This window comes from Saccostrea cucullata, unplaced genomic scaffold, assembly GCF_032062105.1.
Source record: "Saccostrea cucullata isolate Sc308-1 unplaced genomic scaffold, CSIRO_AGI_Scuc_v1 ctg1849, whole genome shotgun sequence".
Lineage (NCBI taxonomy): Eukaryota > Metazoa > Mollusca > Bivalvia > Ostreida > Ostreidae > Saccostrea > Saccostrea cuccullata.
Genome location: NW_026919625.1, coordinates 357 through 28,120, shown reverse-complemented (window position 1 = coordinate 28,120; position 27,764 = coordinate 357). Strand labels below are relative to the sequence as shown.

Genomic DNA, 27,764 nt, shown 5'->3' with positions numbered 1-27,764 from the left:
GAATTCAGTTAATGAATTTGTGCTATAACAGCATATAAACATTACTATACATTATTATACAGACCGTCACCTTAACTTGAACTTGATATCTATACAGATATGTCTGATTCAGAGAGGATATAGTTGCGTAATAATGGAGATAAAAATTAAGCCTTTTATAAATCATTTCTGATTTGTGCGTGAATAATTATTTGAATTCCATTGATTATTTCCCGCATCAACAAAAACGTTGATTTTGTATAACAACATATATTGCACTTTTTAGAGATAAATACGACACTTCAAAATAGAGCATATGCTTTTCTACGTACATTAACGGGCCCAAACTATATACTAGTTTATGTACCCGGTATTTACTATTTAGTGTATTAATTACTGTGTACGTATTTTATTTTCTATGCAGACGGGGACAAAAAAGATCAGGATGGAATACACCTGTATTACGAAAAAAATATTTTGACAAGGTGAAATCGAGGTTTGATTTGGCATCCCATTCATTCTGGCTAATGAAAATCAATTCCGGTCAAACCATATATCCGTCTGGCTACTGTTAGGTTCGCGCGTGTTTGCACGACCTTTACGGGTAACGTGACCTAGTCTGCAGTGACACAGGGTATTAAAGCAGAGCCGAGATATTTGTACAAAAAAGGGATTCAGTTTGTACGAATATTATTGGAAAATCGTTAACAATGTCATGGATTTTTGCATCACTTTGTTTTAAATGAGATACTAATGGGATGAAAAACTTTACCAAACTGATGAATGAAGTACAAATGATTCTCTTTGATTTTAACAATTTTTATTGAATTTTAGAAAATAAATATTGCACTTCTTGTATAAAGCCAGAGAGAAAAAGAGAAACGATGTTGAAATGAGAAATACACATTGTATATCAACTGTTCAGTGTTACGTTGATCACTCGACAAAAGGTTTATTCGATTTACCTCATAACAAATGAGTATTCGGATAATTCCACGTTAAGAACAAGCTTATGCAGTATAATCTAAAATAGATGTATACAAAAAAAAAGATCATGTAACCCCATAGGATGTATCTGTACACATGAAATTTTTTTTTACCCAAACCAAAACTGTTAAGCAAACATTTTTAGTTTCTCTCGTTTTGAAAGCTCCGGGTAAAACAAGAGTTGTGTGAAAACAAGTACATTAAGACCAACTGATATAAATTTGGCATCAGCTTAATTGTTAAGTTTTGGAATGATATGGGATACAACCTAAAAGTTTGGAAACATTTGTGTTAAACAAGCAGCAATTCAAACCTTCTTATCACGTTAGTGATCACGTTAAGATGGAAAATAAAGGCGCGGATCTAAGGGAGACTGTGAACGATACACTTGGAGATGATACCTTGTTTTTAGTATGATATGCACATTTACTGGTAAAGGGGAGAGCTAGGTTCGGTAGGCGCTAACATTTATGGTGAAAGGATATTTGTTTTCTTTTATGCAGGTGCATCTAATGGATAGTCGTTTGCCATTAAGATGTAAAAACCTTTTGTTTCTATAATACCGTTACTGTCTGAGTATTGAGGACTTTATTTATTCCCCTGAATGTCTCGCTCTTGCAGTCCAATGCACACCTAAAGAAGCGCAGACCGTCTTTCGTACACTTTATAAAGAGGAAGGTTCTATAGTAAGCTATATGGCCCATTCAATCATTAAGACAGTTATTACAGAACCGAAATTTTAAAGTCTATACATTCATAGTTTCATTTTTTACTTTAATGTTCCCCTTTCAGATTTTATCATGGGATCATCCTCAGCACGCACTTGTGACGTCGCCAATCAATGAAAAAGGAGGGAAACAGACATCTTACTCGCGCTGTTAGATTGTGCGTAAACACAGGTGGAATGGTACGTGTATTTTAAAACAGGTAGAAAAATCTCTTGTCGATATTTATATATATACGTATCGCCGGTAAAAAGGACTAGTCATTAGAGCGCAATCGAGCGACTGGCAAACAGCGATAATGTTTACATGTGATCTATCTAATTCGCTGTCGATTGTTTAATTACAGTTAATTGGACATAAATGGAAATTAATGAGAATTCTTGACGGAACTTAGTGTTTAATATTACTAATTTGAAAGCATTCAAACGACATTCTCTTGGGCTATTTAACAAGATACGATAGAAATTGGATATTAGTTACTTGTGTTTTGGAGTTTAATGAATTAAGTGATGATTACTGGAAGCAGAAGATAAATTTCACTGAAGCAGACGATGGGTTAAAAGGAGATCGAAATGGAGGCTTACGTCAAAAGAACGTACGCCCAGAAGAACCGGCCCGGGGGAACGGCCAACAAATACCCGTTCTGGGACTATAGGTAAGGAATACCAACGCACCCCATACCCAGTCTCCCCTATACTGGGGCTACCTGTAACTAAACGCGCCCTACCAAAAATCCCGTTTATAATATTCATATAATGTATCCTTATACCATGTCCCTCCTCTTATCATTTGGTTCATACAGTATCTAATCGTCTGGTAATGTTCATGCATTAACGATGTAATATATATCAATAGATAAAATTGATTTAACTGAATAATTTTTATCTAGGATTCAAATTTGTGTTAATTTCTTTGACCCATATGAACGAAGAAACTTGTCAAATGGTTACCCCTATGCGTGATGACCTTTATTTTTGGTAACCGTTATACACGTATGTTGCTGCCTATATATTCGGATACCTTTATTAATTTCGGTAAAATTTATATGTGGTGACCTATTTGTGTGGTTACCTTTATTTTTGATATCTCTTTTATGTGGTTGCCCATCTGTGTTACAACCTGTATTTTTGGTCCGAGTTCCAAGTGGTTTCCTTCATGCAGTTAACTTTATTTTGGGTCATATATGGATGTGGCTACCTATTTATGTGGTTGTCTGTATTCTTGGATACCTTTTTATGTGGTTACCTACATATGTGCCCACCTTTATTTTTAGTAACCTTTATATGTGTTCTAGTTTTGCAAACTGTTGTGTCTGAAAAATCCTGTTTGTCTTCGTAAAATACACATATGTGTACATATCTCTTGTCTGCCGAATGTATTGAAGAGTTTTTATAGAGTGAAAAAAAAATCGAACCCTTTGTACGGTAAAAGACATTTATTTTTATTTTATGGCCCACTTTGAACCATGAGGGAATATTTACATAATTTATTAAAGTCTAAGTGTCCCATCGAAGTGTAGTAACGCTTATCAATATATTTATTTTGTGTTCAATAAATAGGTGTATATACACCTATAGAACTCCATTTCTGACCAATACAAAGTCATTTACAAAATAAATTTACAAAGCTAAACAAGTTTTTACAAATAAATGTGTATCTGAATGTTTATAGAACTGTTTGTATCTTCATATCACGGTAGCTAGTTCTAACATATAGCGAAAACCAACTGGATTAAAAACTGAATGTTTCGAAGAGAGAAATTAAATCCCTTCCTAGTATTGAAATGGCATTTTATATTTCCTATTGCTATCCAGCTAGATTTTAATGCTAATGTAATTAGAAATTTATTCTGAGATGTTTTTTGCATATACAAGTGTGCACCTATACAACCAATTTAAGCCAACGAAGATTATATCAAATAACACTTATATATAAGATTAATGTCTTAATCGGAAATATATTAGCCGTAGACCTGGAAAAGGTTCTTTGTATATGAGATTGCATAGCTTGCAATTGAAAACTTGAGTCTTTTTTAAAAAGCCCGTTTTAATAATCATAAAAAAGTTTTATACCTGAAACTCTTTAATAGCGATTTGTTTTGCTGACAACACAGCAATTGTATACTAATATCATAAATTAGCAATTTCATATCGATTTCGGGGGCGTTTTTTTGAACAATATGTTGCAAAAGTAATTTTCTATTTACACGTGCAGACGAGTGGTTTGCCTTGAAGGAAATAAATAAAATGCAAACAGTTGCAGCATTATTTAACGTTTTGATATTGGATTTTTGCCTTTCATGTTAGAGTTGGGGCAAAAATAGGAGGAAAACAAAGGGAGAAAAAAATCAAGAAAACGAAGCAATTTTCAAAAGTACATCACTACATGACTTGTATCCAACCAGTCTCCGAAGCTCCCAAAGGCTAAATCGAGGAACGTGAAATCTGTACCTTAACCACGATTTTTATTGACTTTCTCCTTTCCTCTGTGCTTTTGTTAATTTTATCTGTTTCTGATGTCTTCCACGCCCACCCAGCGAAACCGTGTCGCCAGCCCGTTACAAACCCGATTTTACGGTTCATTGTAGTAATACAACGAACCCTCCCTCGCCATCGGGGGGTGTTATTGTTTCGCAGAGAGAGGTTGGGAAAGTGAGAGAAAGATACACGAAAGTCGTTCATGTGAAATATACACTGTAAATATTTATTGCTTATTTCCTAAACACTTTCAAGTTGTGTTAAGGTCAAAAATGATGACAAGGGTTTGAAATAATTGCAAAGCATTTTCAAAGCGTTAAACTAGCCAAGACAACTTGTCTATCATGGAGTTGTTTTCTGTGTCTTAATGCATGCTGCGATCTTTTGTCCCCGTGCAGACCTTTGATGTTTTTCTGTAAGCTTTCAATACACATTAAGCATGCATCCGCTCTCACTTATACCGCACTCTTTGGGTGTGCGGAGCCGACAGGTAAATATGGCACGTGCAATTATACGCCATTTCTCAAACGAGACAGCACCCCGCCGCTAATTGCATTCTGATTCCCGAATATTGCTTTTCTTTGTAGAAATATGTATTTGTCAGTCTGTCCAATATTGATACCCCCGTCTTTGCTCAGTTAGAGGCATATGGCGAAACTGCTAATTATCAATCAGCATGAGACTGCCATGCATAATTAATTACTGCACTGTATTATCATGAAAAGCGAGGAAATCGAGATCTTCAATAAACCAATAAGATTGTTAAGTCAAGATTCCCTTCCTGATCAAGAGGACTGTTTCTTTGTGGTTTAACAAAATGTATCTCGATTTCTTGTCAAGTTTAATTTTATTCACACCAAGATGCACGACCATCAAAATGCAACAGCATATTAATAACTAGTGTTAATATATTAGTAAATGCTCCCATCCCTTTTTGTGCCTTATTCCTGTAAGACTTTTTTTATTTGCTCAGTATCAAAGGATTTCATTTAAGAATAAAAAAGTAGCAATGATATCAACTTAATCTCATTTAACTTTTGCGTTTTCAATTTTGAAAGTGGCATAATCTGGGAATCAATTATAACTAGTGCTAATTGTAACGGGGACCGTTACAGATGTTCCCCAAACGCTCCCCAACTCCTTTTTGGTGCCATATTCCCTGTCAGCTTCATTAAATAAGACAAACTCTGTGCATTTTGACTTTAACAACGTTTTCTCAGAAGGATACCAATTATATTCAAATTTTAGCATTGCACCCGTGCTCATGTGAATGCATGTGCGTTATGATCATATCATCTTGTCTACACTATGTACATATTTTAATATACTAAATATTAAAGCATTCAGTCCAAAAGTATATCTCTTTCAAGTGTATTTTTCATTTCACTCGTTCCAAATGCACGCACGTGCGTGCACGTGCATGATGACCACATTTTCTTCTAGGAGTCCATTATATCTATCTATATTCTAAATCCCATCCTGTTTGTTTGAAAAACAAGGGAGTTATAGCCATTTCAAGTTTAAACCAATCAGATTGCAGCACACGTGCATGCGCGTGATTTCATGATTTTTTTTCTATATCATATTGTAGGATATCCTAATACATGACAATGTTTTGAATTTCAAAGCATTTCGTCAAAAAACAAAGTAGATATAGCCATTTAAAGTTTCAGCCAATCAGATTGCATATGTTTTCATGAAAATTCTTATATATCATGCTGTAGATCTTCATAATGTAGGTCTATGTTCAAAATTTCAAAGAATTATGACAAGAAACAAGAAAGATATTGAGACTTTAGTTTCAGCCAATCAGAGCGAAACGTGCATGCGCATGAGATCTTACTTTTTTGACTATGTCATTTTGTTATACTTCTAACATATACTTACAAAATGATTTTCAAAGCATTTCATCAATAATTTAAATAGTTACGTCTGTATCAATTATATTGGACATTTCTCGTGTTGCACGTGCAAGCTCTTGGTGGTATGATGGTCAAGCACATGTGCATGCACATGCTTTCATGATAAATCTTATATTACAGGCTGTAGATCTCCCTAATATATGACTATGTTCAAAATTTCAAATGATTTTATCAAAAAACAAATAAGATATTGAGACTTTAGTTCCAGCCAATCAGAGCGAAGCGCACGTGCATGCGCGTCATCTTGCTATTTTGACCATATCATCTTGTGCATACTACTAATACATCCTTACATTATAAGTTTCAAAACATTTCGTCACAAAATAGAGAAGTTATGGTTATATCCATTATACATTGGTCATTTTAAGTTTTGCACGTGCGCGCTCTTGCAAGCGTGCGCGCAAATGACCTTGTGTCTACATAACATGCCTACTTACCCTAAAAAGGTTTTACCTAAGTCGGATGTGTAGTTTACAAGATCACTCGCGGACAAAATTTTCCCAGGAAGAAAAATAATAAGAACTAGAAAGTCTGCTATTGCAAGCAATAGCATATGTCGCCCCGTACTGGACAAAACTTTCATTTTTATCATCACTAAAACAATGGTCCATAAGGTAAGCTTGGACAACCACCGAGTCGTATAAGTCCTTTTGTTGGAAACGAAAGACCTTAATTGGGTACATCCCAATAATTATTTTTAGAATCGGTAGGAGAAGAAAGTAGTACAGGAAAAAATTACAAGTTCCTAAATTTGCAGACTTGCATAAAAGAAATCTGGCAGATGTACTGAACTGAGCCTCATACTTGTTAATTGGCAGTGGTTTCCATCATAAAAGCTTGTGTAATTTATGAAGAAGATTTATTTTGTGTATTGTAACGCAGCTCTGAAATTTCCCTCTTTCACTTTCATTTTCGTTTGAAAAACGAATATGCCACCATCATTCGAGCATTTCTGCATTGCAGAGAGCTGATGTTGTTATGAAAGAAAAATCATGTGTAAACTTTCTCAGTTTAGCGGAATCATGAACATTTTCGGCGATATGAATGTTTTGTATACAGTGGTGATCAAGGGTTCGCGAACCTTCAGGAGCGGATCAAAGGATTTATGAATAAATTAAAACTATGGAAATGATGTACCAATTTTTTAATTTATACTTGCACTATCTAATGAAATGAATAATATACAAGTGATAGATATACAAGAAAACGATGATAATAAATGCAGCTGACAAACGTTAATTTTTTTTATAAAGATAAAATAAAATAATTATAAATTCAAGAGACAAAACAGAATGAGAATGAATGATGGCAAAATATCACATGACGGGAATTGAGTTTTATGAATTTTTAAAAAATTACTTGTAAGTTGTATATGTTATATCTGTGTAACTTGGCTGTGTGCTTCAAAAAGGGGGGGGGGGTCCATAGTTTAGCCATAACGTTTGAACGGTAAGTACTAGGGCTTTCATATTTCAAATATGTAATCCTTGTGAAAAGAACTTTTATTGGATACGACGAACTTTGACCCTTTGACCTAGACCTTGGAGAACACATGTGTACATCTGAATCTTTTTTTATGTTTCGTTTCTATGGCAACTGTGAGCGACTCATTACAATTATTTTGAAAGTAGAAATCACTTTGACACATTGCAAGGAATAAACGTTGAAAGTTTCAAAACGATTGCCTGAGTAGTTATTAAAAATCGATATTAAAGAATTTTAACTTTCACCTGGTTTCCATGGCAATAATTGATTATTTGAAAATTTTAAATGCGAGGCGCACAAATACAGATACTAATCATTAAAATAAGAAAAGTTTCATGACGAACATTTAAGGGACAGAGAACACTCTCGGACAAAATTCGCATTTTTACAGGTTTCCATGGCAACGGTTGACATATTGGAGCTGAACAACCTCACTGCACAACTACAACCAGTGATCGTCCTTTGTGGAAAGTTTCTGTTGTCCCAGCCATCTCCGAGAAACAGCCTGGATAAAAAAAACATGCGTACAATATCAATATGTCGTCCCCGACTTCGTTCGGGGCGACATAACTGTTGCGAGCAACGAGAGGTCTTCCGTCCGATTCTGAAAAAAACCCCCCGCAAAATCGAGCTGAAAAAGTGATGAAACTTTCATTGAAACAAAGGGGATTGAACCCGGGTCGCCAGCATGAAAATCCAATTGGATTCAATCCATCAATCCAATACGCTATTGGGACCACAGCTCTCTCTCTTTTAGTCTCTCTCTTAGAATAATGAAAGGCGGTCACTATTAATAATTTTGCACCAAACGCCACAAGTAAATCTTCGCGCCTTTTCTTTGGAATGTCCAATTAAATAGGTGTGATAGCTTCAATGGAAATAAAAAAGAACGTTCTGATAGCTAAAATTTCAAGGTAAAGAAATTGTTTTCAACACATTTACAAATTCTATGCATAAATAGATAAGTAACACCAAATCAGCGAAACTGCTATAATTTTTTTACTTTTCAAAATTTTCTGTTTATCCCCATACTGAACTGTCCCTTTTAGTTAAACTTTCATGAAAAGGTTGAAATGTTTCGCCGAAAAACATGTGTCGCCCTAAGACGGCCAAGGAATCAGATACTATTTATGTTCAATAACTTAAATCTATCTTTGAGACAAGAATATTAATATAAACTCAATTCTTCTAAAAAATAGTTTTACTATGTTTGTCTTTCCTATTAGTTTAATATGACTCAAGTGTGCATGAGCAAAACAGTGGATACGTTTAATACGTACTATATACATCGATATTGTTTCTTAAAACTATTATTTGTAACTATGATTTAAGATCTGTTTTTCCACAAAACAAATGATAGTAGGTATGTTTTTCATTTGCACATTTAATCTTTCCTTTTTCTTATTTGAGAACCAGCCAAAACCAATTGTAGAAGACGTTTGAGACGACCATCGATTTAAACTTAGATTGACACAGAATTGCAACGTAACTACATCGTGATAATCCCAGTATTCCTTTACATTTCATTTATCCTTAAATACTTTACTTACGTTCAAGCAAACGCTTGGCTGCCTCTGAAAACCCCTATTGCGAAATGTCGAAGTTGACATAGGCAGCCGCCATATTGGACCCGCTTCAGATTTTTAAATGTTAATATCTAGAGTTAGGATTTATGAATGTTCAAACAAATTATATAGTTAGCATTATTAGAAAGGTGTCTATTAACATTCCAGAAATAAATGAAAAATATTGAAAAAACAAAAAAGTTAGAAAATACGGACTTTTTAAATTCGCTTCCGGTAGCGACCGGAAGTACTAACGACACACGAAAAGGTGATTTCACATATCTAAAAGTCATCATCTATTATCTCTAACAAGTCTCCAGTTAATATCTTAGACCATTTTCGTAAAAAAGGGGGGACAAAAATCCATTTTAAAATCAGAAAACTGCCAATAACTTGGAACCGAAGGTGAGTATTCCAAATTTTCCTTCTGATGAACAAAGTTCATATGATGACGCATAATTCCTGAAAGTTTCATAGAAAACCACCGAATAGTTTTCGAGAAATCGCCTGCACAAAATTTTGGGGAAAAAAATAATAATAATAATAATAATAATAAGAAACAGTAGAATCACTAGAAGGTCTTCCGTGAAGACGGAAGACCTTAACTAGATGAGATCTCGTTGTGAACAACGAGTGGGTCTTCCGTTCGATTCTTGATGAGATGAGATAAAATTTTGATTGAGATTTTTTTACAATGATAATTTTCTTAAGAAAAACGATTTTGCTGCCGTGATGGTATTTTTTAAATATTGAACGTTAAACTGAATTTAGATTTAAATTAAATAAATTTAGATTCTGGCCCCTCTTGGCCCTTTATGTAAAGGACCAGCCCTTTTTTTTCCTTCAAATCATCTGAAAGATCTCATGCTTTTTAACACTTTTTGATCAACAAGTGTTCAGAGATTCTTTTTCATTTTCGAGTTATTCGTAAAAGAAATATTTAGGGGCCAACCCTTGAACTCCCTAATGGGGACGTTTAGCAAAAAATGAAAGGTTGCATATTGTTCAGAACATGATTTTGAACATCTTTTGTTCAATATTGCTTATCAAAATATTTCTCCCTTTCGAGATATAAAGCATAAAAGATTTAGCATTCTGGCCCCTTGTGGTCCCTAATTATGTACCATGCGACATGAAAATCATAAAATATAGAGAGAGATAAATATCTTTGCTTCAGTAATGTTTTACGAAATATTAACTGATAAAGAGTTATCTTTCTGGCCCCTCTTGTTCGAAGCCCCTTTTTCGGGATCTCATCTTGAAGGTCTTCAGATATTTTTTATTCAATATCTATTCAGAAATTCTTTTCCATTTTTGAACTATAAGCAAAAGAAATACTTAGGGGCCAACCCTTGAACTCCTTAATGGGGATGCTTAGCAAAAAATGAAAGGTTGCATATTGTTCAGAACATGATTTTGAACATCTTTTGTTCAATATTGCTTATCAAAATATTTCTCCCTTTCGAGATATAAAGCATCAAAGATTTAGCATTCTGGCCCCTTGTGGCCCCTAATTATGTACCATACTACATAAAAATCATAATATATAGTTGGAGATGATTGAGAAAAACATCTTTGCTTCAGTAATGTATTACAAAATATTAACTGATAAAGAGTTATCGATTTTGGCCCTTCTTGGCCCCTATGTGCCCAGCCCCTTTTTCGGGATCTCATCTTGAAGGTCTATAGATTTTGAACATTTTTTGTTCAATTACTATTTAGAAATTTTTTTCCATTTTTGAATTATAAGCAAAAGAAATATTTAGGGGCCAACCCTTGAACTCCTTAATGGGGACGCTTAGCAAAAAATGAAAGGTTGCATATTGTTCAGAACATGATTTTGAACATCTTTTGTTCAATATTGCTTATCAAAATATTTCTCCCTTTCGAGATATAAAGCATCAAAGATTTAGCATTCTGGCCCCTTTTGGCCCCTAATTATGTACCATACGACATGAAAATCATAATATATAGTTGGAGATGGTTGAGATAAACATTTTTGCTTCAGTAATGTATTACAAAATATTAACTGATAAAGAGTTATTGAAAAAAGACTTTTGGCCCCTCTTGGCCCCTATATATTTTTCGGGATATCTTGAAGGTCTTAAGATTTTGAACATTTTGTGTTCAATAATTGTTCAGAAATTCTTATTCGTTTTTGAGCTATTAGCAAAAGAAATATTTAGGGGCCATCCCTTCAACTCCTTAAAGGGGACGTATAGCAAAAATTGAAAGGATGCGTATTGTTTAGAACATTATTTTGAACATATTTCGTTCAATATTGCTTATCAAAATATTTCTCCCTTTCGAAATATTAAGCATCAAAGATTTAGCATTCTGGCCCCTTGTGGCCCCTAATTATGTACCATATGATATGAATATCATAATATATGGTTGTAGATTGTTAAGCTCAACATTTTTTGTTCAGTAATATATACCAAAATATTGATTGTTAAAGAGTTATCGATTAAAGACTTTTGGCCCCTTTTTGCCCTTAATGTGATGAGTCAGCGCTTTTTTCTTGGTATAATATGAAAGATCTCGATGTTTTGCACAAATGATGTTCAGTATGTTTTAACAAAATAATCATACTTTAAAAGATATGAAGCAAAATGTCTTAAAAAATCAGTCATGATTCGTGTCCTAAATTTTGACCCCTAACGAGCTTCCATACTAGAAACTTCCGGAAAATTTCCTGACCCAGGTGCAACATGGCAACATGTCCTCTATTATCACTGAAAATTTCAGCGCTCTAGCTTGAGCCGTTATTGAGTTCTGTCACAGACAAGGAGGTCATCTGAATTTTAAGAAAAGGGCGATAACTCTAATGATTTTCAAAAAATCCTTCAGCCGGAATTAACTTCAGATAATTGTGCACCAACCCTGAAAATTTGAAACAAATCGATCGAAAAATCTCTGAGTAATCGTCGGCACAAAATTTGTGCAGAAAAAAAGAATAATAATAATAATAATAATAATAATAAGAAAATTGAAAAAGAAACAAAAGAATAATAGAAGGGTCTTCCGCTGAAGACGGAAGACCCTAATAATAATAATAAGAAACAGAGTAAAAACAATATGTTCCCCAACTTCGTTTGGGGAACATAATGACATATACTAGTATACTTTTTTATTTCTTGATGTATTTGTGGTAAAGAATTTTTTCTCGAAATATACCATTTAGAGGTCAAACAGCAATTTTAACACTTTATACTCGATTTTGTAGAAAAGAGAAAATTTAAATTTAGAATCCGTCGATTCAATGAAGATCGCCCTATATATCTTTTTCATCCCTATTTGCTCTGACGACGTAAAAATTGATCAAGACGTTCGTCGAGTGTTTTTTGGAGATGCTTTCAAAAGATAATATAATCTGAAGGGTCGTTAGTCAAACAAGGACTTCCGTTGGCTTAGAGATTGTTGAAATAATAAGGTCAGGTTTAATACACGGTACACGCCGTAGGTGGTATGAGGAGGTATGATGGTCTTGGAACTCCGAGGTCTTGTAATCAACTTTGATTATTTTAGGATCTTTTGAGGTGACGAGGAAATTGTTTGTCTTTTTTGAGCACCTTCCATTTATGTTGTCATCTTTTACAATGGGTGTAACCGCGGTCCATGCATAACGCTATTTGATTAAGCGTACATATTTGTGTTTGATGTCCAAATCCTTCTTGTCAAAAGGGTTTTCAAAAATATGTTTTTCTTTTCGAAGAACTGATGGTAGGGATGTTATTTGAAGTTTGTTAAGTAGTTGCAAAAACAGGAAAAGTCAATTGGGGGTGGTCCACTTTGTGGAAATGAATTGTCCAGCTGAATTAAGCTTGAACTATGAATCATTATTCGTTATGCAATAAGGATAATTCTCCGATTCATATAGCATTTTCGTTCAAATTCCAGTTATTTTGAACATGCTCCAAAGTTCTCAGAATAGTCTTCTAGAGATTTATGAGCCATGTATTCGTATTGACCAGATAATGAATTACCGGTTTATGAATTTTTTGTCTTAATTAATATACACCAACGGTTACGAGCCTGTTTGACAGGGAATACTAATTGCAATCATGTACGACTTTGCACCAATAGTCACAAAATTCATTTCCCGGTACTAAACGTTACACGTGCAGTACTAAAATGGCAATTTCGCAGACAATGCAGACAATGGCATGCTGTGGTTTGTACATCTTACTTTTGTGCCTGTTTGCATGTATCCCTAATGGACAATTGGAATTTTTCTGAATATCGAACTGTGCAGATATAATGGAACGACAAAAACATTTTTGTATTTGGATCTCTCTCTCTCTCTCTCTTTAACAATGCTTTGACACCAACAGGAAAAGAAGATAAATCTATAATTAAATTAGGAGGTTAATTATTTTGTTTTCGCACCTGCCAACTGTCACTTCTAAATCTTCATCATCTAGGTCGACAAACCTTGTCCATTTCCACATACCATGTTTGACAAATTCCCCTTCATTCCTCATCAAAATTCCCCGAGCAGGGTCCGTATATAAGATATGGAAAATTCATACGACAAACCTGCCGTAGCTGTGGCCATTGTATTTCGATTGATTTCAATTAAATACTCGCGTGATGTGTCTAGTATTTACCCGAACTTTATTGTTCCCCGGAGACATAAACTGCTACCTAACACTGACACTCTTAGCCACTTCATTTGTATTAAATTCACAACATCTAGCGATAAGGACATTCGTCCTTTACCATATACAGATATATACGAGGTTTTAACATTTAGAGATTATGGAGAGTCAAGCAAAATGCTTTTGCGTTTCTTTTAATGTTTCGGTCATCCGTGGGAGAAGGGAAATTCCGCGAAGAAACCCGTAAATATATAATGTGGGGCACACGGAACTTTTGTAGTCACAGATACTGGAGAAAATTATAGTCATTTCTTAAGAAAATGTTGGCGTCTCAGAGAGAGAGAGAGAGGGAGAGAGAGAGAGGGGGGCTTCTCGTAAGACGATATATTTTATTGTTTTAAAGTCTGAGTCAAATTTCTTTTGTGTTATTTTTACATTTCAAGAAAAGTAGACCATCAGGAGTATGATGTTTAACTTTTGTCTTAGATTTCTCACTGATTGAAAATCAACTCCAGACATACCCTGTTTTACATTGTATTTTACTGTTGAATCGTGAAGGAAGAATCGTCAAATTTCTGACAAGACACTACAAGCTTAACGGACTTGGTCCTTGTAAAACAACACATGTTTACCAATAACAACAAAACAATTTTTTTTTTGAAAAACCAAGACATAAATTCTATAAAATCGTATGTTAAAATGTTATTATATCAATCACAACATATATATTTTATAATGTATAAACAGATACGTATTTGAATCAAAATAGTGCCTTTTCCTTCCATATGATAGCATAAAAATTATGAAATTAAAGGGAAATCGAAAAAAATCTTTTCCTCTATAGGACGTTCATTATTCCGGTGTCGATAGTTTACAATTACAAACTGATTTCCAGAGAGGGCGGGGTTGACATGTTTAGGTAATTGGGGCATCTTTTGTGCACGTGTCACAATGTAATTATACAATACTGTCGGCTCTCATCGCTTCCTCTGTTTCTTTTTATTCGTTACTTTAAAACACCAATAGTCAATCTATCTATGACCTCTTGCTGACAGTTTGAAACTTTCTCTCAATGGCTAGATACATTAGAATTCTCCCACGGACCTCATGCACAGAAAAGCAATATTCTGTCTGGTAATTAGCCGGTTTGTGAGGACCTGTCGACCTAACCCTTGCGCCGTGTGTGTCACATCAAAGAATGGCCAAAATCTACCCTAAATGAAAAATACTTAGCGGGAGACATTGTGTTTTTACGATGTCAGAATCCAAGAAATTCGCTCGAATATGTGGGTGGGTTAGGCCAGCTGAGGACATATTGGGCTGAAGAAATCATTGTCCAAATCATCACGATTGTCATCTTCCAGTCTTCAAATTTTCGATAGTTACATTCTATGTTCGTCACGAAGTCTTCGTTTATCTATAGTGGTACTGTAATTCTTTTTGAGTCCTCTGTCATTTGACTGTATTGTATATTATTTCTATACCTATATGAGCCACTAACTCCTTTCTTCAACAATTAACTGAACATCTGCGTGACTTTCTGATTTCTGACTTTGCGGGTCCTAAGTTTTTCGTTCTGCAGGAAATTAGTCCTGCCCATTTCTATGCTTGTCAATGTGCATTTGTAATGAATTCATAGACATATAGATATATCTTGAGACATAAAAGACAAAGAATCTAATTCATGATCTAATCGACGTGTAGACGATGTAATCTTAAAAAAAAACGAATTTCGATTTCTGAAAGAACTTTTAACTGATAAATCCCATGTTTCACAATATTGATTCAAATCGAAATAACCTTTGTCTACATTGCCAATAAACTTTTTATTATCAGCTCTCAAAGGGTTTTGATTTGGTCGATACCAAGCGTGAACTATGTTCCCCACTTTGAATGTGTGGTCCAAGGCGAAAAAATGGTGTACTTTTTGCATTGAATAAATATACATAGACTACTGTGATGCAGATACAAAAACATTAAAAATCAATTATAAACAGTTAACATATAACTGATTGTATCTTTAAAGGTTAGATTTCAAAAGATATTTTAAGAAAAACCGGATAAGGAAATTGCGATTGTGCAAACATACAATGGTCCTCTAACATTTCAAATTTTGCGTCAATAAAGAATATAGAATATTTACAAGTTTCGCCAATTACGGATAATGATTAAAAGGTATGTTCGAGGCGGGTCTGAGAAGGATATATGATAATAGAAGCAACCGAAATTTCTAAAGAGAGGCCAAAAATAAAATTAAATGACGAGCGATTAAACCACAAGACGAACTAAATTTCACTGAAGTGGAATTTGAGAAATTCACTTGAAATGATAAAAAGTAGTTTTCGGTTCGAAGAGAGGAAGTAGGCCCAGTACGATTAGGGGTCCGGCCAATGTTTGTACACGTTATTATCAGTAATCAAATAAACATGTGTCGTAATGACCCTGATTTTAAACTTCAAAAATTCTAATAAATTGGAAATTAATGCGATATCATCTTAACCAGAGGACTTAATTATCATCTTCTGCTCAAAGATGAACAAATTACTTAACTTCCACATAACGGCTGCGAATCATCAACACGTATCCGTTTACCAAGTTTCATTCATGTCGGATTTTGATAAGTTTTAATGTCTTATTTAGATAAATAGACCAATTCTTTTGTTCTGTTTGTTCTTTAGAGGGCACCTGGCGAGCCCCTTATTTAAAACGTCGCTGGAGTGGCCAGAGCAATCTCATTAGACATACTTATATGGTGTAGATTTCTAATTAGCGATAGATTTTCACCACGGGAAGCAGAGTAAATCGGGTTGTTGTATACACGACAGACATTGTAAAATCGGATCGCAGATTTATAAGTACCGATATTCATATAATATGTAAGGTAATAAGAAATCATGATGGGGCATGTACGTGTTTTTTCTCAGTAACTTGGATGTTTGTACGTGAAATAAATCGTATAGATATTCTTAAAGACGTTTGCAACGAACAGCGTCAAGAACAATTTTCAATTCAGTCCGAGAAATAAATTATTAATTATTACGTTTTAGAAATTGACAATGATAACTTTTAAAAAATAAATGTACTTTAATAGTTTTAAAAGATGTCTTGTTAAAGGATGTACTTAATATACTTCTCACGAAATTCATTGCCGTACTTTAAAAGAGAAATATCTGAGATTCTCAAAGATAATTGATTTTTCAAATGTACATCTATATACTCTTTTTATAACCCTTAATATATTCACACATATTAAATGCATGTCCATTAGGAATGTGTGGTCAAGTGACACATCACGGACAGGTCAAGTGTTTATTAATGTTGTCCGTGTCCGTTAATCCTCAGGTATCTATTTTTCTGCCGTCCTGTTCACCTTGTATATATCACCGCCATTGCATCGACTGACCATTCTCATAATAATGGCCAAGCTGGAAAAAAGGGTGAACATCTGATGGTCTTTATTAGGAGACAAAGAGAAACATCCTGGGAGGAAAATAGTCGATTCTGGATCAGCCACGGCGAATACAATCTGCTCACCTTTACCGATTTTAAAATCGTAGATGGAAATTCTCATTGTCAAGGTATGGTCAGCGCGGATAATTTATGGCATATGGAATTAGCCGACTACACTTTCATACTTTCCATGTTAATGAAAAATTAATTGATATTTCGTTATAATAAAGCGTTTGTGAGATGCGAGAGGAATCATAAATGAGTCAGATGGTATTGACAGCGGTAATTATCATATGTTGCTTTGCGCATCACAAACACAAGATATTAATCCTTCCGCTTGTAAACTATTCATTTCCTCTCCAGCTTTTGATGAATGATGTTTGTTAATTCATTAGGGATCAGATACAAACGTATGGATTTGGAGCACTATTCATTGGTAGGGATTAACACCTGCCGACCCATTGTGAGGCAAATTCGATAACGTTCCAAACCACGCGACCGTCACGCGAGATGCCGCACAGACGATATTCAATGAGAAACAATGTCATCTACAGAAGCTGACCATTATGCAAAGAGAGATTCGATACCTTTGCGTTTTTCTTTTTCAAATTGTTTTCAAAGTCTTTGTATGTTTGTTTTATTCTTCATACTTTTAAGCGCGTGTCAGATGATGACGTCACATTTAAGGTTGCGTCCAAGATCGAAGCAGCTAGCCTAGCCTCTAAGCTGAGTGATCTTGAACGTAGGCCAGCAAACGACATATTTTCTTGACGCAATAAATTTAAAACGTCAACTTCGCTGTCGTAACGGTGTCTTTGTGTGTTCGTTCTCAATATACTTTCGATCGAATACACTTGAAGTGAAAGAACTTATCAAATAGTAACGATTTTACTTTCGTAAAGAAAGCTGGCTTTATTTGGGAAAGGCGTCAACAGACCATTTTCAATAGTGTCAGGAATTCCCCGTTTTTATTGCAAACAAAGTAACAAGCGTTTAATTGTCATAAAAACCAATGCCTGAAAACAAATTAAGGAGATGACACTATTGAAACCAGGCTCTAACAAACGAATCTTCATACCCACTAAAAGTATACTTCATTTTTCAATTAAAATCATATACTTTGACATATTTTTTCTGCAATGGTTTTCCCTTTTACTTGCTTTGTAAGCATTGAGGTAATATATCTGTGTTGAGGACTATTGAGTTATCGTAAACATGACGCCATTAGTCTTCTGACATTGTTATTCGGTCATATTTTTCCGCATGATGTTCGATAAAGCATCTCTCAAGTGTTTTATCTAACCTACTTGTGAATAGGTTTGAAAAACTTTATCAAGTTTTCTATAATACCGGTACTTGAAAATACACGGAGGATTCCGTCGTCATCTTTTTTTCTTACATTGAAAGCGAACCATTTCCTTCATTATTCTTTAAATGAAAATTTAAGTTTTAAATATGAAAATAACAAGAGCCCTAGAAAATTGCAAGTGATTCAAAATGTGACGACGTAAGTTGATAATTTTCTTTCAGTTAACATAAAAAATCAAACACACGATATACGTATTTTTGAGGTTTTGTTAAACAAAGGCAAATGAAAAGGTTTACTATTGCGACATTCTTCGGCTTGAAAGGGTTTCTAATTTTGAATTAAGTTTGAGACCCTTCTCTACAAATAATTATAACCTTGCAAACAAAGTTAAATACATATAAATTCTTTGATGGGATAATATTTTCTTAACATGTTTGTGATTTTCTAAAAATACAGGTGTCCAGTTTTATAAAAGGAACTTTAAAATCTATTTGACCCAGACTTCTTTAATTGTAATGTACAAACTTTCAGCAGGTGCTAGGTTAACTTCAATGTTGACCAATGTTTTACAGAGGTCTTTAAAGTTTTTATTGAACTTTCTTTTAAGCAAGAAGATTCTTCAATCGTGAAATTATTAGTGAATTTGAGAAATGCAAACATTTTAAGAAGTTTGATAGCAATAAAGATGTGTATGGATCATTGAATCTTTCTTGTGAATTATTTGGGGTTGGAACATTTAGTAATCTAAATTTGGGAGGTTCGGTGTCCTTTCAAATATAACGTAGTGTCAAAGTAATTTCATAAACCATTGTGGTTTCAAAGTACCTTCGCTGAAGTTTATTGCACTATATTTGCATTAATATTTTGCGGTCAAAAACATAGGGGGTGGGGGATATCTCCAGGTATAAGATTGACATGTAAGCAGTTTACGGATATAAAGATGGTCTACTCCAGTTACCTAAATTTATGCCGCCTTCTTCTTGCCATGAGAGAGAGAGAGAGAGAGAGAGAGAGAGAGAGAATGCCGTGTACCTTCAATAATACTGGCCGTTACTGACCACTTTAATCCAATATCAAAACACTCCAGTCCTAAATAGGCTAGATTTAACCAATTCTAAACTTTGCCTTCATATTTAAACCTAAAATGGAGCGAATTGTCGGTGAGAATTAGAGGGAATTGCCAATCTTGTAAGTTATCTTGATGTCGATCATTAGCGATTTTTCTATTTGTTGTTGATTATTTTAATAACAGATCTTTTCTAAGGACTTTTTCCCTCGATATTTCTGCACAAGACCTCGATCTCTTAACATTGGTGGCTATCTCTCTTCTTGCTTTTTTGTGTTAAATGGAAACGATTTGAGACAGAAGAGGTTGTTTTTGGTATACAAACGTGTTTTAGTGTTTGTTTAGGGATCTAAGGTCGATTTTTTTCAAGAGATCTGTAAACTTATGTTATTTGTCAATTATTTGTTTGATGTCTATGCCGAAATGTTAAGCTAAATGATTTTTAAAACAGTAAAGCGTAAGAGTTTACAGTAGTAATTTCATTATGATGATATAATACATATATTATACTCATTTCAGTCATTTGTCTCTGGGACTTGCATACAGAGTAAAAAATAATTAATTTCCATAATTGAGAATGGTTCCATATTAAGAATGAAAAAGTTATCCCTAGAGGCACCGATTTCCGTCTACTGCATTCTCTTCAAAGGCATATTTATATAGACATGACCACTAAAACCGGAAGTCATTTGGACTCTCTGACGTAAATTGTTGTCATCGCATAATTCTTAGATCATTTTTATTAAAAAACCTTTTAAACTTTTAATTTTATGCCAAATCTTGTCAAAATGCTTTTGTTCAAATGAAGAAAATACCTGCGACAAAAATGTCAAGCGAAGTGCAGATCGGAAACTCTTTGCACGTCCAAAAATTCAAACTAAATCATAAATCTTGTCGGCAGACAGTAGCGCATTAGCATGTCTTGATTTATATAATGCGTCGCAGTGAATTTCCCTTTTGTTCTTCTGTATTCCATTCTAATCCGATTGACAGTTTTTGCAGAAAACCTGACGGATGGTGAAGTTGTTTAGTGCATTTCAATATTTTTTTCATATTAAAAAAAAAGCTCACTGTATCATGTGTATATAGGTTCATAAATTATTATTCAGCTTTTGTTTAATTCTTCTGTATTTCGTATACGTTCTACTCCGATTGACGTTTTATGCAGAAAACCTGACGGATGGTGAAGCTGTTCAGTGCATTTCAATATTTTTTCGTATTAAGAAAAAAAGGAGTTCATTGAAAACAGGTTCATATTTTATTATTCAGCTTGATTAGATGTTAATTCTTCCGATGCCATGTTCGATAATCTTTTAATTACGTTATCCTGTTGGAATCACCCCATACTATGGAGATCGGATACACGGCAGTAATATGATGTCTATAAGGATATACAATATCTCATTTGTTTAGAAATTCGACACCGTTAAAACAAGACTTTGAATCGCGGCATCAATTTTAATGAATAAATGATTTTTAACGAAACATTACATGCATTGTAAGTGCTTTATGCACTATTTACTGATAAGTTATAAACTGTGAGGGTCTTGCTGTTCATATCTCAAACAGGACTGTTCTAATTGATAAGCGGTCAATAATTGTGATTGCAAAATGCAAACAGAGCAGTCATACGATAAGATTATACACATTAAGGGCTATTTGTTTAAGTATTGTCAGTTGCAGAGTGCATTGGTTTGTCCTTCGGGTTTTGTTTTGAGAGATTGTTGAATTTACTAGACCCCTCGTCTCCGTCTCGACCCACCTACCCTAGCTTAAATCGGAGACGACAAGCAAGTGCACAACAAACCGAAAACAACATGACCAGTCATTTAAATATAGGCAATTTAAAAGGCAGTTGCATGGGTTCATTTAAAATCTTTTTGCTGGAATCTATAAGTTGCTGAAACAGAAGATTATCAATTGTAGCACTGAAAAATCGATCATTTCCGTATGAACAAAAATTAGTTTCATCATAACCCCCTCCTTCCCTTACACTCTTAAAAATGAAATCAGCCAAAAACTCTGAAATATTAGAAACAATATAGTGAAGTAAAACGATTAAAAAATGTTATTGACAATCTTTGATCCGTAACTAATTATAACAGTTTTGACATTAAGCAGGTCTGATGGGGTTATTAATTTAATCCTAATTATCCGGACCTTTCCTAATCCCCGAAAATCTTCGATATCCCCAATCTTGGCAGGAGGCCGGTAATATCGCGCGAAGTTGCACTGAAAAGGACAAAACTGATATGTCAAACAATTAGCACTTTCTCCGATATAAAAGAACCCTCTAAGAGATACCTAAAATCTTATGAGGTATCTTAGATACTTGGACTAGAATTGAAATAATCTTACGTAAGACATTTGAAATCTAAAAGGAGAAAGTGAAATAAATGAAGGAATGCTTTTAGAAAGTAGTTTTCTTTTCTTAAATTTTTTGCGACTTTGAAATATTTGTTGTTATGACAGGTGCGCGCCACAGACAATCAAATTATGTCGGATCATCCTCAGAAAAATGTGTATTCAGTTTCTTTGTCTGAATATCTACAAGGAAAATATTCAGCATGTTATCACAATAGAAAATGATCCCCTTTCAAGCGGATTATAAACTGAGATTTTATAATCGTCTTTTCTTATTGTGTTTAAAGAGTTTTCATATATAACTTTCAATATATGCATTAAGAACACCTTCCACTATTAAGGTGGATTAAAACCTCTCCAAGATTTTCATTTTATTTTCCAATTTATTGCCCACTCAACATTTTAAGTGAAGATTAATTCAGAAACTTCCCATTTACTACGAGCGCGAGCCAAACCGATAAAGGCATTCTCCTCAACGCTGAAAACTATCAAGCGAAAATAAAGATGCACTTTATCGCATGTTTCGATCATTAGAGACAAAAAAGTCAGTCAATTCACACAAAGATATTTCATTCTTCGGGAATTTTGAAGTGCCACTGAAGCAAAGAGCTGAAATGAAAGGAAAGTAATAGGGCTTTTGCGTGATAAAGGCATTTTTTCCTTCCATAAATCTCCCCCATTAGAAATTTAGTTCCCCAAGAAATCACATGGAACAACGCGAGGGGGCAATGAAGAACATTAACACAATTATACATTACTTATTCTGCACCGACCCTATGCTTCAAGATAGCATTGATTGATCCTTGATATTGATAATTTTGTATAGGAAGATTCGCAAGCATGCAAGATCTATAGTTTGTAGACAATTGATTACATAATAACATCCCCCCATATACTAGTATTTGAATGTTGCTCTGCACAATGTTTTAATGTAAAAATATGATCATTTCACATTTCAATCGATCTGTACAAATGTGAGTTGATATGTTGGGTCTCCAGATTTTAATCTGCATGTACAATCTTTATCAAGAGATTAAATTAAATTTAATTTAAGATGCCACATAAAATTGACTGATTTGGAACTGGATTTGGCATGTTATACCAATCTGTTTTTGTATCTTGATCTGATACTCTGTTTTTGTCCATGGACCTAGTTTTCGCCTGCAACATCTCTGGGTGTTTTCCTCAGACACAATTTTAGCCTTGAACATCTCTGATTTTTTCTTGGACCTGATTTTTTGCTTGAAACATCTCTGATTTTTTTTTTACAGGTCCTACATGTAATTTTGGCCTGTAGCACCTCTGATTTTTTAAAAGCAGATTTAAGTCTGTAACATCTCTGATTTTTTTCCCTCTGGATCTGATTTTGGCTTGAAATATACGAGGTTTTTCTGAATCTGATTTTGGCCTGTCACAAATTTATAATTTTGTCTCCTTCTTTTGCAGATCACGGAGGGGAAGTTTATCAACGTCTGCCTCCAACTCTTCTAATGATGGTAAGTTTTTATATCCATTGTATCATAAATGATAAATGTTCTACTGGGTAAATATAAAAGACATCTGAATCTGTATCTGTTTTAGTTTATAGGTTTTTAGCGAAGTATTTGGAGACTTTCATGAAAACTAATTTGATGTTACAAATAAAGTGTTATATATGAAAGACTACTGATCATTTGATATCAATATGGGTTCCATCGTAAAAAATACTAAGTTTTTCTTTACGTTTATTTCTAGAATACTGACAAATTCTTTGAAAAGGAAGTAAGGGATTTTACTTTACCCATTTGTTTCATTTTTTGCACCGGAAAATAGGTCATAATAATTATACAAAGTTATTTTAATGAATTCCATATTTTCAAGTTCACTGATGGATCAGTGTGGATTCAGCAATTATCTTTACTTTTTTATCGGTTAAATGGTCAGTTTATCATGCACGGAAACCAATGAATAATCATCTTAATTATAGTCATGTATTCATGATTTCTAGTTTAATTCCTTGAGCTGATGAGTCAGCAAGTCTTCAATTTATTCAAAATATGCAGCAGGCAATTAAAAAACGAATCTCATTATTTTTAACAACGTAGTTATTACTGTTAATTGATACTTTTCAAACAACAGTCTGAATTGAAATGTTCGAAGTATTCATAAAATGACCATAAAAAATCATCCATAATGGCCTTCAAGAGCACAAATTTTCTTCATTAATATTAAAACATATCGTAAAATCCTCTTACACGAAAATTCTGTGACAAAGCAAATTCAAACATTATATCATTTTTTCTTTATTTCCTGTGTTCTTTGTTTGAGGGGCTTCGATGATCTCTTTATAAAAACGTCTCACATTGGTGAACTTCCACAAAAACTTCTTTCAATGCACTTCCATGGAAATTCGATACATTGGACTGCACTGAACGAGGCCGAGAGAATCAATTATGTCGCGGTCTTTCTTTTGTATTTATTTTTAGATAACTTCAATTTTACGTTTCAATATGAAGTCATTCACAAACCTCAAACATAACAATTGTATTTCTTTAAAAATCTCTGTGTTTAAAAAACATAATTTCCACACTGCAATGAGTATTTTATTAAAACCACCAGGGCTAGGTTCTTTGTCAGTTATAATGAGAATGCTAAAGAAAGTAGGGAAAAAAGAAGTGTATAGGGTCATTCCGCTCAAAATTACCAGAACACCACTCTTAATAAAACCATGCTGCGAGGTTGGGGTCTGAAATCTGCTGCATATATTTGAAAACGGAAGAGATTTTTTGGATTTCACCAGTGCTGATTTTTCATACAAGAGGGTAAACCCCTCACATCAAACAAGAAAGGTGAACCCTTCAGCCATTACTTCGTAGCTCCTGACACAATGCAAACAAAACTTCGATGGCAACGGATTTCGTGCTGAGGAATTACGGGCTCGATTGGAACATGTGTTTTAGGAATTTTGTTTATCTTCGTCTAGCGTCTAATTTGTAAAACTCGAGATTGAAAATGTGTATGTTGTTTCATTTCTTTGAAACGTAAGGTATCGAGTGGGTTAGATATACCTAAAGACCTAGTTTGCTAGATTACACATTTATGTTTTCCTCCATTTCATTTCATGTTTCTTTTTTCTCTGCAGGAAGCAGTATTTCTTCTATTGGGTCAATGAGATCGGAAGGAGAAAACATAAGTTTGTCTGGAAATTCCGACATTGATTCCATCATGCTGAGCGACCCCTATCGGCTAACTGTGCATTTTTTAGCGGATTCTCACGAAGTATATCCCATGATGGACATGTATCAGCCCGTGATTGACTGGGTGGATCCAGATCTTCACATTTTCAAGGTGTCGGAGCGGATCAATGTTTCTGAACACAGACAACAAAACTTCCCTGATTCGGACCAAAGCCTCCCCAGCACCGCTGTTATGATATTCTTACAAGAGGAAGGAATGCTTGGATGTGAAAGAATTCAAACTGCCAAAATTCACTTTGAAAAATCTCCATGGAAATTTCACCATTCGGAGCAAGTGTCTCGAGGCCGGGTCAATCCATATCCTTACAACAGTCAGGACTTCTTTTATACGTCGGAAGATCTTCCGCTGTGGGCTGTTCGGCAGGTGCATTATGGGAAAGAGCATATTCGAATAGTCATATTCGCCAGTGAAGAAAACTGGGACGATATGGTACATTTCTACAAACTAATCATAGGAGCAGATCCAGAATTATTACGTGATGATTTCTGTTTATTTACGGTGCATACTCATACACATTACGACGTTCAATTTGCATTAAAAAGACTTCAAAAGGAGACAAAACCGAGACCTCTAGAATGTGTGAAATTACAATTTCGTGTGACGGACGTCGGCCATATTGTGCCACTTTTCCCCAATGTTTGTAAACCTTTATCAGACACTCGATGGGAAACAATGGACCATGATGGAAACATTATTGTTTTAGAAGTGACAGGCTGCATCTTGCCATCAGCAAACAAATCGATAGAAAACAATGTCACACGTAAAAGATCGGATCGGTCCGATACTTCCGACAGGTCACGTGGTTCCACTCGGTCGTCTTCGGAAACCACATCGAGTCAGTCCGGGAAAACGATAGAAATGTCAGGGTTTTATGTATGAATGTTTGTAATTTGTTTGGGTTGATACCTCATTACGTCTGTGATATTGTATGAATGGAATTTCCGGTCATGATAAAAAAAAAACTATAATTATGATGAGAATTCAGAAGAGTTTTCCCTGCTAAATCTTGTGTGTAAATCTTTGTTGTTGAAAAAATGTTGTCAAAATTGATAGAAGTGCAATACATTCATTAGCTGTCAATTAGGCAGGGTTTGTGAAAGCAAAGGAAATACCAACTCCTACCCTTCCCATTCAATTTTTTCAACGCATTGATACCTAAATATTTTTATTTGGTAAAACGAGATCTTCTCTTGTCAAAAGACCTTTAAATATCTTCGATCGTTATAGAAGTTTCAAAATTCTTGCTAGAATAAATTATATGCTAAATCCCAGTTATCCATATGTCATTCGTATTTTTTCAAACTGCCAAATTAAATGTTATTCAATATGTATGGCACGCCAAATTCACAAAAATGAGATAAACCTAGTTTCACATTTGATAAACTAGGTTTATCGACTGTAAACTATAGTTTACAAACCGTAAACTATAGTTAACGATTCGTTAAGTATAGTTAACGATTCGTTAAGTATAGTTTTCATCTGAAAACTATATTTAACGGTTGTTAATTATAGTTTACGAATGATAATCTAAGTTTATCTGTCTGTAATAAGCGTTAACAATAGATTTTGTTGATAAACATAGATTCACGTTTGTAAACTATAGTTTACAATCGTAAACTATAGTTAAGAGTTGTTAATCATAGTTTCACAAATCGTGAAACTATATTTATCAGATTTAACTATAGTTAACGGTTTGTAAACTATAGTTTACAAATCGTATGTATTTATTAATCTATGTTTTGCAATCGCAAATGATTGTTTTCAGTGTAAAGTATAGTTTACGGTTGTGAAACATAGATTATCGCGTTAACTATGGTTTACAGATGTGAAATACAGATTAACGTTGTTAACTATAGTTTACGGTTTGTAAACTATAGTTTACAACCGATAAACCTAGTTTATCGATTGTGAAACTATGATTATCTCATTTTTGTGAATTTGGCGTGCCATAAATATGCCAGTATCGTTGTCAAGCGACTGTAAAAATTTGAATTGTTGTAAATGTTAATTGTGTGTCCGAATTTCCTTGTCTGGAGTGAATGGAGATGATTCATGTATAAGTCGTATATTATTTATAATGATTGTAATACGCCAATATACCTGTAAGAAAAGCCATTTGTTGCACGCCTCTTCTATTTCGGTATACACAAAATGACTCCCCTATCATTGTGTAAATACTAAATCTAAAATTGAACAGTTCATTAAATCTTCACTTTATTGCCCGTGATCGGCCCAACAATAGATAATTATATCACCAGACACAAAATTATATGCTGTATTCCATTTAAGATCCATGTGTATTTATTTGACAACCTATTACTAATTCGTATCTATCGAGAAATTACTGTAAACCAACTTTTATTCGCGACGTCTTTATTTCGCGATTTACCGGGGTTAAACTAGTTCGCGACGATTATTTTTCGCGATCAAGCCTTTTTGGATCCGTTGTTAATAGATACAGAGACTTAAAGGACTGGTTCGCGCCGAGAAATATTCGCGAGGACGATACTCTCGCGAACTTCGCGAAAATTTCTCGCACGCGAATAAAAGTTGGTTTTAAAATCTGACCTGGCACAATGGCTCATTTAATATACTTG

General features: G+C 34.3%; 1 protein-coding gene across 4 annotated transcripts; it reads left to right on the top strand.

The window, feature by feature from the left end:
• Positions 1-1,787: 1,787 nt before the first annotated feature.
• Positions 1,788-26,490, top strand: LOC134234759 (protein FAM124A-like). Of its 4 annotated transcripts, XM_062716807.1 has the most exons (3): positions 1,788-2,346; positions 23,377-23,426; positions 25,052-26,490. In XM_062716807.1, the coding sequence occupies exons 1-3, from the start codon at positions 2,264-2,266 to the stop codon at positions 26,044-26,046; spliced, it is 1,128 nt and encodes a 375-aa protein (XP_062572791.1). In that variant the 5' UTR covers positions 1,788-2,263; the 3' UTR covers positions 26,047-26,490. The 4 variants fall into 4 exon arrangements, with proteins under 4 accessions (XP_062572791.1, XP_062572811.1, XP_062572805.1 ...); XM_062716827.1 differs by lacking the exons at positions 1,788-2,346; positions 23,377-23,426 and adding an exon at positions 24,453-24,758; XM_062716821.1 differs by lacking the exons at positions 1,788-2,346; positions 23,377-23,426 and adding an exon at positions 24,453-24,925.
• The last annotated feature ends 1,274 nt before the right edge of the window (positions 26,491-27,764 follow it).